Source organism: Bos javanicus, chromosome 19 (assembly GCF_032452875.1).
Source record: "Bos javanicus breed banteng chromosome 19, ARS-OSU_banteng_1.0, whole genome shotgun sequence".
NCBI lineage: Eukaryota > Metazoa > Chordata > Mammalia > Artiodactyla > Bovidae > Bos > Bos javanicus.
Window position 1 is genome coordinate 40,328,654 of NC_083886.1, and position 11,787 is coordinate 40,340,440.

The window sequence follows — 11,787 nt, forward strand, 5'->3', positions numbered from 1 at the left end:
TCCTAATTTAGACCCAGGGTGCACTCTTTCTGATTCATATTCTCAACGGAAAATTTTTTAATCACCTGACTTTCACAGGGGTAAGTTTCGTCTTTAGATGCAGAGCCCTCATGCTTTCCTACAAGCACCCCAAATCTGACAGTATACTTTTTAATTCTACACTTTTAGACACATTTTCAACCTGAGTACTCGGCTTTCAAATACAACTGCCAACTTTCAATTCATTCCAACGCTATGCTAGTCTACATTTCTTTTATTTCATTGCTACATACACCCTGTTCTTTAAGATTGAGGCCTACTGATTTTTCCCCCTAACTGCAGTAGGAAAAGAAATGAAACAAAATATATTTATCATCATTCTTTTTCAAGGTAACAAGACATTTAAAGCTATCGTTACAACAAGATATTTAAAGGTACTAGTAAACAGTTCCCATTTTTCATCAGGAACTTCACATAATACATCACATAACACGGTATCACAAATGTCTATTGTTCCTGACCTTTGTAGGGCATCAATACTAACGATCTCCAAAATCAAACAATACTTTAGATAATCTGCGGGGGGAGGGGCGGGGGAGCATGATTCACCAAAAACTGCAATGAAGAGTAATGGAATATTTTCACCAGTGGTATACTAAAACTAATGGCTTCTTTCAGAGGAGGGTACTGCTAAGCAACCATCGCTGTAGCAATAAATCCACCTGCTTCAAAGGCTGCAAAGCCAGAAGATGAGAGGAAAAGCGGAGACGAGGGTCCTCCTTCAGCTTCTCTAGAGGTTAGGAGAGAACAAAGTCACTGCTGCACTGTCACTAGAGGGGAAGGGGGAGGGGGCGGATCATCTTAGAAACCCTGCCCCTGGGCCGGAGCAGGCGGGGAGAACTCAGCTAGGCTGCACGGGATTAACATTCCCCTTCTCACTCTCTTCCCCCTTCTAGAATCCCCTCCTCTCTTAACGCGCGGCAGCCGGAGTCCCAGATGACTGCCCCTTCCAAAGTGTCCTCCGTGGAGCGTAGGGAGAACGACGGAAAAGGCTGAGCATGGACTCCGATGACCCCTCTGGCCTCCCCAACACCCTCCAGCCTCTCCCAGACCACGACCAAGCCCAGAAGGGCCAGGGTCTGGGGGAGGCCCCACACAGGTGTGCTGGCCCCAGAGGCGCGCGGCCCGGGCCCCAGCCCAGCAGGGCAGAGCACATAGACCGGGCACCCAGCGGCCGCCCCAGAGGGGCGCGCCCGTCCCCGAGCCGGCCTCCCCAGCCCCAGGTCCGCAGCGCCCAGGCCCGCCCGCCAGGTCGGGCCCCCAGCCCAGCCCGCGGGCGCGGCCTAACTGCTTGCCCGGCAGCTCGCCCCCGGCGCCCGAGGGTCGCCGTACCTGGGCGGAGGCCTCCAGCTTGCCCTCGAAGGTGAAGTCCAGCAAGTCGGGCTTGAGGCAGAGGCTGTAGTTGATGGGGGAGACGTCGGCAGGCAGCCGCTCGAAGGGCCTCTTCTCCGGCATCGCGGCGAGGCCCAGGCTGTGGAGGCGGCGGCGGCGGCGAGAGGAGCGGCTGAGGAGGAGAAGGAGGAGGGGAGGAGGCGGAGGGCCGAGGAAGAGCAGGCGGCGAGCAAGGGAGGGGGCGGCGGCTGCCAGCCACATCCACCGAGCGCCGGCGACCGCCTGAGGAGAGCGACCGGGGGAGTCTGGGGGCGGGGGAGAGACCCAGCCCGAGCGCCAGGGGCCAGCAGGGAGGCAGTGCGGGCGGGCGGGCTGGCGGGCCGGCTGCCTACGGGGAAGGGGGCGGAGGGGAGGGAAGGGGAGGAGGGCCAGCGGGGAGGGAAGGCGGTGGCGGCGGCAGCTGCGTGCGCGGCCCCGCGGGGCGGGCGCGCCTCCGCCGATGTGCGCGCACGCGCCGAGGCAGGGGAAGGAGCGGCGAGGGCGCGGCCGGCTGGGCGGGAGGATGCGGGTTAGCGAGCGAGCCTTGGAGGCGGGAGGGGGCTGCTGGCGCTGCACCTGTCCGCGCCGTCGCGGACAGCGGACTGCTCCCGGAGCCGGAAGAAGCCCGGAAGGGTTTGAGAAGCAGAGAAAAGGTGTGAGGGCTCCCTTATCACACCCCCACGGCCCCCCACATTCCCTTCACCACCCCAATCTCCACCCCCCGGCCTGTCTTTGGAGTAGAAACCTATGCAGTTGGTCAGTCCAAAATGTTAAAATACCAATTTAGAGCAAAATCCCAGCCTAGATTTTTAGCTCCAGATCAACAGAAAGCCCTGACTGGAGTCTCTTTGGCCGTAATTATTCTTGTTATTTTCAGTGTAACTTCAAGGGATGATATGAAAAATTTTGTCAGAAAATCTTTTAATAATCCAGGTTACTAAAATCAGTAAGATTTGGACCTTTGGGCAAGTGCTTTCAAAAGTTAGAAGTTTTGTTTTCATGATTTCATGTTAAAAAGTAAGATATGTTTCACTTTTTTTCTGCTTTCATCTTTGTTTCTACTTAAAAAAAAAAAAAAAAAGACCTGGGAATTCCCTGACCGTCCAGTGGTTAGGACTCTGTGCCCTCACAGAGTCTGGGTTCTATCCGTGGTGGAGGAACTGAGATGCCACAAGCCCTGCAGTGCGCCAAAAAAATTATAGTCATAAAGACCTTTTACCAATTGTGGCCTCTTTAAAGGTAAATTAGCTGTGGCTCCCTCAGTTTTATAGCCATCTCATTGAGGCATATATTTTTTAATATATATTATACATAAATGTGTATATATTTAGATGTTTTAAAGTGTCAAGGATGAGGAGATTTTATCTATCCCCATGTTCCTTTATAAAACCTTCTTATATAGCACCCCTTGTCAAAACTCAGTGCTGAAGGCTGTACTGAACCAGCATTGTCCAATAGAAATATAATGCAATCTGGCTAACTTTAAATTTTCTAATAGCCACATCAAAAACAGGAAAAAGGTGAAATTGATACATCTTATTTAACCCAGTATATGCAAAATATTATCATTTCAGCATGTAACCAATAAAAAATATTAATGAAAGAGTTCCATGGTGGCCTGATGGTTAGGATTCCTTTCACTGCCATGGCCTAGATTCAATCCTGATTGGAGAAAACTGAGATCCCACAAGCTTCACGGCCAAATATATATATATATATATATATATATATGCATATAGTATATATATGTGTATATATGCAACTTTTTTTCCAAAATAAGAGTTTGAAATCCAGTGTATATTTTACATTTACAGTACATCTCAATTCTGACTTGGCACATTCTGAGTGCTTAACAGTCACATGTGACTAGTAGCTATTATCAATATATTGATCAGCACCATCTTGGACTCTAGGCCTGTCCTGCTATCCTCTGAATCCTACAAACCTTTTAAGACAGACTGAAAAGCTGCAGTCCTTTCGAACTAAGATGTGAGATGGGGCCTTTTGTTGCATGGATGCATTTCTGTGACCATTTTTGGTCATAAACTAATAATTCTAATATAATTTGTTAATCTAATAATAATGTATTGAGTGCTTACTAAACACTTTACATGTACTAATTCATTTAATCCATTCAACAATTCTTTTAGGTCAACACCATTATCCCCATTTTACAGATGAGAAAACAGACACACAGAGATTTAGAGACTTGCCCAAGGTTGTACAGCTAGTAAATGGCAGAGCTGGCATTAAGACTCAGCCATTTTTTTTCCCTCCTGGAAAATTTTGTTGCAGCTTCCCTATTTCCTAATTCTTCAGAACTATACAAAAAAGATCTTAATTACCCAGATAACCACAATGGTGTAATCACTCACCTAGAGCCAGACATCCTAGGGTGCAAAGTCAAGTGGGCCTTAGGAAGCATCACTATGAGCAAAGCTAGCAGAGGTGATGAAATTCCAGCTGAGCTATTTCAAATCCTAAAAGATGATGCTTTTCAAGTGCTGCACTGAATATGCCAGCAAATTTAGAAAACTCATCAGTGGCCACAGGACTGGAAAAGATCAGTTTTCATTCCAATCCCAAAGAAAGGCAATGCCAAAGAATGTTCAAACTACCACACAATAGCACTCATCTCACACTCTGCTGCTGCTAAGTCACTTCAGTCGTGTCTGACTCTGTGCGACCCCATAGACAGCAGCCCACCAGGCTTCCCCGTCCCTGGGATTCTCCAGGCAAGAACACTAGAGTGGGTTGCCATTTCCTTCTCCAATGCATGAAAGTGAAAAGTGAAAGTGAAGTCGCTCAGTCGTGTCCGACTCTGTGGGACTCCATGGACTGCTGCCTACCAGGCTCCTCTGTCCATGGGATTTTCCAGGTAAGAGTACTGGAGTGGGGTGCCATTGCCTTCTCCCATCTCACACTCTAGCAAAGTAATTTTGAGCTAGCTTAGCTCAAAATTCTCCAAGCTAAGCTTCAATAGAATGTGAACCAAGAAATTCCAGATGTTCAAGCTGGGTTTAGCAAAGGCAGAGGAACCAGAGATCAGATTGCCAACATCCGTTGGATCATAGAAAAACCAAGAAAATTCCAGAAAAACTTCTGCTTCATTGACTACACTAAAGCCTTTGACTGTGTGGATCACAACAAACTGGAAAATTCTTCAAGAGATGGGAATACCAGACCACCTTACCTGCCTCCTGAGAAATCTGTATATATGTCAAGAAGCAACAGTTAGAACTGGACATGGAACAATGGACTGGTTCTAAATTGGGAAAGGAGTACATCAAGGCTGTGTATTGTCACCCTGATTATTTAACTTATATGCAGAGTACATCATTTGAAATGCTGGGCTGGATGAAGCACAAGCTGGAATCAAGATTGCTGAGAGAAATATCAATAACCTCAGCTATCAGACGCCACCCTTATGGCAGAAAGTGAAGAGGAACTAAAGAGCCCCTTGATGAAAGTGAAAGAGGCGAGTGAAAAAGCTGGCTTAAAACTCAACACTCAAAAAACGAAGATCATGGCATCCGGTCCCATCACTTCATGGGAAATAGATGGGGAAACAATGGTAACAGTGACAGACTGTTTTCTTGAGCTCCAAAATCACTGCAGATGGTGACTGCCGCCATGAATTTAAAAGACACTTGCTTCTTGGAAGAAAAGCTATGACAAACCTAGACAGCATATTAAAAAGCAGGGACATTACAGCCCAAGGTCCATCTAGTTAAAGCTGTGGATTTTCCATAGTCATATATGAATGTGACAGTAGGACCATAAAGAAAGCTGAGCGCTGAAGAATTGATGCTTTTGAACGGTGGTGTTGGATGAGACTCTTGAGAGTCCCTTGGACTTTAAGATCAAACCAGTCAATCCTAAAGGAAATCAGTTCTGAATATTCATTGGAAGGACTGATGCAGAAGCTGAATCTCCAATACTTTGGCCACCTGATGGGAAGAGCTGACTCACTGGAAAAGACCCTGATGCTGGGAAAAATCAAAGGCATGAGAAGGGGACAACAGAGGATGAGATAATTGGATGGCATCACCAATTCAATGAACATGAGTTTGAGCAAGCTCTGGGAGTTGGTGATGGACAGGGAAGCCTGGCGTGCTGCAGTCCATGGGGTCACAAAGAGTCAGACACAACTGAGCAACTGATCTGTACCTGAACTTCTTTATTTTCATTATGCAAGAACCCATGAGGCTCCCTTTTTCTGTTAAAGCAAATTTAATATATAACCATTTAAGGCTCTCCATGAGCTGTCGTTACCATTTTCTCAGACTTGTTTCTCTTTACCCTTTAACACAGATTCTCCAGTCTTAGCAAGCTAACCTGGTTCTTAGAGCTTGCTCACTATCTCTTCTTTACCACTGCTCATGCATTATTGCTTGGAAAGACCTCCTCATCCTTCTTGGCAAACCCATGCCCCTCCCTTCCTTCAAAACTCACCTCTTCCAGAAAGTCCTCATTGACTGACTCCACCCAGCTGTAACCCATTTCCCATCATCTCTCACATACTGGCTTTTGCTGACTTATTTGTACTTGTTCTGTCATTTTAATTTGTCTTATATACATATCTTTTTGAGATGTAAGACGCAAGAGCTTGACTTCTTCTCCTGTAACTGTCAGGACTGAGCCCTGCACAAAGTACATCTCAATTGTTATTGACCTGACTAACCAGTTGACCAAGAGATAATACTTTACCCTTTGTATTGAAGGGTAAAAAAAAACCCTTTGTGTTGTGTGCTTCATAGAGAAACTATGTGAACCTAAGGTTAGAGGCAACCTTCTTTTATAAAATCACAGGAATTTTTGAAAAGCAAAACAAAAAACCTACCAGGGCTAATGGACTTCATGGCAACAGTAATTGTGACCCTGCTGAGGATAAAGGGGAGAAACTTACTTGGCCCCATCCCTAGTCCCATGACCCAGAGGTTCCAATGCAGCAAGTCAAGACTGAACCCAGGCCTCCTGGGATAGAGGAATGGAAGATAGCATATAGTTCCCATAAAAAGACTAAGGATCTGACATATGTTCCAGACAGTCTTCTTTGGGATAACTTAAATGAAGTTTAAGGCTCTCAGAAATTAATTTCCTTCCAATGGGGCTTCAGAAAGAATGGAAAAGGCAATATATCTCAAGGTCATTAGCAGCACTTCCCACAGATTTCTTGGCTTCTCTCTTTAACTGATAATAATGGCCTTAAAGCAGATAAGTGCATAATGTATACTTTTCTCAAAGAAATATATAATTTCTTATATATATTTCAAAAAGTATAATATACTTTTCTCAAAGTATATTATATTCACTTGTGGTTTGAGAATTTCTAAAAAAAAAATGTCATGTTCTTAATATCAGAATGATCTTCATAGCACCAGTTGGAGTAAAAGGATATACAGTTGGCACCTAACTGGACAACCCAAGTTTGAACTATGCTAGTCCACTCCAGTGTTCTTGCCTGGAGAATCCCAGGGACGGGGGAGCCTGGTGGGTTGCCGTCTATGGGGTCGCACAGAGTCGGACACGACTGAAGTGACTTAGCAGCAGCAGCAGCAGCAGTCCACTTATATTTGGGTTTTTTTTTTTTTTTTCATTTAATACAAACTATACGACTACATGATCTGTAGTTGAATCCTCAGATGCAGGGGACTGACTATAAAGTTATATTAAGAGACAGATTTTTTTGACAGGAGGGAGTAGTCAGCGCCCCTAATCTCTATGCTGTTCAAGGGTCAACTATATAGGGCAAATGTAAGTCATTGAAGATGTTTCACAGCAAAGAGAATATGAAGGAACTGGGTTATGGATCCAAAATATTCCCCACATTACATGAAAGTAAATCATTATTGTAACCATTTAGTTTCACTGACTTAGAAATTATAGGCTTCAATATCAGTTTTGAACTTGTAACTCTAGTTCCACTAAGGAGAGTCTTACCTGCGGAAGATGGTGAAGGGGTTCCAAAAACCAGGGAAACAAAAAGTTGGAGAGCAATCCATAGGTAGCTGATGCCATGAGATCCCAGCCTTCACTCTTTTCTGTAACTTAAAATGGCTGTTGGAATGACCGTTGGGGAGTAGATAGAATGTTGCCTACCTATCCTGTGTTCTTCATTAAAGAGAAGTAGATTAATTCCATATGCTTTATTTAAAATGTGGATAATAACGATACGTAACAGGTGATATATGTATGTGTGTCTGTATGTATTCATTCCTTTATTTATTTGAGGATGGCAATATGACATTATATACATCCAAATATGGCCAAAGAAAGGCCCTCAGAGTTGGAAAGAATTTTATTTCTCTTGGTATCTTTCCATCAGGAAGTTGAAAAAGTCATGCATTTCCACCTCCACCTGTCTTCCTTTCTAGCGCCTCTCCTCTTTTTTTTTTTCCTTTCCGAGTACTTCTGCGTCCTTTTTCACTAACACCAGTCCAGGATTATTTACCAATCCCAAGTGACTGGGCAACTCTATGACTAAACGCATGCCCTTTGTTGATGATCTTCAAGTTGAGATGAGCCTGTTTGGCCCTGTCCTCTCATGAAGGGTCAGTCACCAGGCTCTTGCAGAACATGAATTAGAAAATAAGGCCAACGCCCTCTGCTGCAGGGAAGAATGCATATATCTGTGTCTAATGCGTGGGCCCCTGGAATGCTGCTACATTTCCCTTGAAATCATATGTCTTTAAAGGTTACAGTGTCCTTCTGGAGCTGGCATGTTAGAATTAACTTAGCAATGGTGTTGCCTTGACTTCAAATCCCAAAGAAATAAGTGAGGGCTCAGATTGAACTAGACCAGTGAAGTAGCCAAGAGCATTGTCTTAGCAACTTAGCAACAGTCACCATAGCCTCAGTTTCTCCACCCTTGGCTCTATTTCTATTTGTTTTTTAAATCCCTGACAAGAATAATTTACATCAGAATTAGTCCTCCCTTAAGTCTTGACCCCTTACCTCAAAGAGAATAATCTCACCCATGTCTAACCCTAGGTTAAGGGTGGGGTGAAGAAAAGACACTCAAAATACTAAGGCCTGCCAACCTGCCTTTGAAATTTTAGCCATATCTTAAATAACAGGATGAAAATCTGCTGCTGCCAGGCTCCCTACAGAATTTGCATTGGAGTCAAGATAAATAAACACTTAAAAAGTGTAGGGGGAGCTAGTAATTAGCTTGTGGTCTGCTTATGCACAGGACTGAACTGAAAGTTATCTTGTTCTCAATAAAAAATGAATAAGATAATAATGCCAGAGGGGAAGAGAGATTGAAAGGTAGGCATCTAGTCCCCTTTCATTTGCAGATGTTCTGCTTTATTCTAGGAAAATAGTCTTGGAATATGGAGGCTAGCCTTTGAGATCTGGTGCCTGTTTTTTCCAAAATAAAATTTAGAGGGTATCATCTCTGTATTGTGGATTGACTCAAGAAGAAGCCACAGAAACAAAAAGCAATTCAGACTATTCATATTCTTTAGTCCTTGGGAAGCCATACCAGCAGATTTCTAGATACGGTCTATTTTAGTTCAAAGTGCGATCACACTGTATAAAATATACATTCACTGAGAAGGAGGCAGAGCACAGATACCCTGGGGACCTGACATCAGAAATTAGGGCAGGCCAAAAAAAAAAAAAAGACAAAACTCTTTAGGCAAAAAGGCACAATTCAGACATTCAAGATATATATATATATATATATTTATTTATTTATTTGACTGCATCAGGTTGTAGGCTTAATTGCTCCCTAGCATGTGGGATCTTAGTTCCCCAACCAGAGACTGAAGTTCCCTGCAGTGCAAGGTGGATTCTTAACTGCTGGACCACCAGGGAAGTCCTGGGAACAATGTGTGTGTGTGTGTGTGTGTGTGTATATATATATATATATATATATTTTTTTTTTTTTTTGCCCCAAACCTAGATTAGCTACTTAGTAGGAAAACAATCTTAGGAACTCTACATCAGGAAGCCCTGAACTCTCTGTCCTGTTCTGATATGTCTCAGTGCCAAGTGATGCCAAAATATGACATCTTTGTTTGGCCCTATGTACTTTTAATAAAGTGATTCATTACTATCTTATCTCAGTTTAAAAGGCTATCATGTAGAGGGGAGGCTGACAGGATCAAAGGAGTTGAAAAGGTAGAGGAGGGAAAAAAAAGAAAAGGTAGAGGAGAGGAAAAGGAGTTGCTATTTTACCGATAGTGCTATTCTTACTGTTTGACAGGGTAAATCACTTTCTTTGGTTTATAAGCCCCTTTTATTTTTTCTGGGAGTTAGAATACTGCAGTTCTGTCCAGGTTGGGTTCAGACTTGAAGTTTACAAATTGCAGTCCTGAAAGCTGACACTTGTTTTATACTCCTAAACAAGAAATTAAAACTAAATGGTAAAATCTTTAAAATCTTAGTTTTCTCTGGCTTTTCCCACCCTCATGGTAAAGGGACAGAGAAGCCCAATATGCTGTATTACAAACACTAGGATTCAAACTTAAAGGATAGGCACAGTAAATTGAAAATAAGTTCCTTTTGCTTTGTTCTTTTTTTATTATTTTTATAAGGGATTTCAAATAAAAAGGATCAGAAAGTTACAGAGATAGATTTTTGCAGTTAATTTGGGGGAGAAATTTGCCCCAAATTAACTGCAAAAAAAAGCCATGAAGAGAATTTCTGATTCTCGGTCCTGTCTCCTTTCAAAATATCCATGCCATCATAGGTAACTGTCAGAGGACAAGTGCTGAAATATTAGAAGGACTAACTACATGTCCTAGATTTAACTGGACAGTCCTGTTTTCAAATATTCTCCATGGCTGTTGTCATAACCATGTAAATGTCCTAAAAATTCCAAAATTCTGGCATTTGAGTTTAAAGAAAATGAAAGAAGAATTGTGGGCCTGGGAGTCAAGATTAAGAGGGCACATGATAGCTGGTGTCAAGGCCAGGTAATAGGAAGGAGACAGAAAGATCTGATTGCTAGAATAACCAGGCAGCTCACAGCTCAAATGAAGGTAACAGAATCCCACACCATGGAGCATCAGCTAATGCTAAGAAGAATGCTCCCTCCATGAGCATTCAAAGCAGACTCAGAACAATGTTGCTGTTTTCAGCCTGCCTCTGGAGTACTGGTACTCCAGCCTCCATTAAACAGGGTGAGACCTGACAGAGGGAGATCTGCCATAGTAACAAGTCCTATAAAGTAGAACAATGCCAGGAATCCTTTAGTGAAAGAGGTGAGGGGGGATAATCTCATTAGAAAAAAAATATTTTCATGCAGCAAATTTGAAGTCTTCCAGGTGCTTTACAAATCAGGTCTGTTCATTCCTCAGGACTAGCAAACCTAACAAGAGAAACAAGTTCTCTAGGTTCATAAATCCATATGGTTAATCCTAGGCTCTCAGCCCCTATACAAACAAACTCTAGAGATCCAACTGAAGTATACTCTTTACTTAGTATAACTAACCCATTACCACTCTAAATAATAGGGACACATTTAAATGTTTTTCACAGTATTTTTTGTGTGAGTGTGGGAATCTGTGGAGCAGAAGAAAGGTTCAGTTCTTTTTCTTTTATCATGACCATTGTTGTTTTTTGGTCACTAAGTCATGTCTGACTCCGTGCAACTCCATGGACTCTAGCCCTCCAGGTTCCTCTGTTCATGAGATTTCCCAGGCAAGAATACTGGAGTGGGTTGTCATTTCCATCTCCAGGGGATCTTCACAACCCAAGGATCAAACCTGCATCTCCTGCAGAATTGCAAGTGAATTCTTTACTGCTGAGCCCCCGGATAAGCCCCAACATGAGTGTTGCTAACCTTGTAATTCCATGCAATAACCCTCAAGGTACATTCTCATCAGCCAGATTGGCAGGCATGGGTGGGGGGTGGCAGGGGGCAAGGGAGGGCTCCTGTTCTGTGGAGTAGGCCAAGTAGCTTTCCCAAATACTAGGATTGCCAGATAAAGTACAGGACGGCTATTTAAATTTGATCTTCAGATAAAAAATACGTTTTTAAAGTTGTTTTTTAGTACAAATATGTTTTAGATATTTCATCAGATCAGATCAGATCAGTCGCTCAGTCGTGTCGGACTCTTTGCGACCCCATGAATCGCAGCACGCCAGGCCTCCCTGTCCATCACCAACTCACGTTCACCCAGACTCACGTCCATCGAGTCAGTGATGCCATCCAGCCATCTCATCCTCTGTCGTCCCCTTCTCCTCCTGCCCCCAATCCCTCCCAGCATCAGAGTCTTTTCCAATGAGTCAACTCTTCGCATGAGGTGGCCAAAGTACTGGAGTTTCAGCTTTAGCATCATTCCTTCCAAAGAAATCCCAGGGCTGATCTCCTTCAGAATGGACTGGTTGGATCTCCTTGCAGTCCAAGGGACTCTCAAGAGT

The 11,787-nt window shown here is 43.6% G+C and overlaps 1 protein-coding gene across 4 annotated transcripts in view; it reads right to left on the bottom strand.

Annotated features, from left to right (window-relative positions):
- The window catches only part of NPEPPS (aminopeptidase puromycin sensitive), a 110,005-nt gene extending 102,530 nt beyond the window's left edge, over positions 1-7,475 (bottom strand). The window contains exons 1-2 of one of the 4 annotated variants that reach the window (XM_061391554.1): positions 7,354-7,415; positions 1,372-1,543 (exon numbers count right to left, since the gene is read on the bottom strand). In XM_061391554.1, coding sequence (XP_061247538.1) covers positions 1,372-1,543; positions 7,354-7,415 — 234 coding nt within the window. Of the gene's footprint in view, positions 1-1,371; positions 1,868-7,353 lie in introns of those variants that run through there. The other 3 variants (XM_061391550.1, XM_061391549.1, XM_061391552.1) reach the window with 3 other exon arrangements.
- Between the last annotated feature and the right edge of the window lie 4,312 nt (positions 7,476-11,787).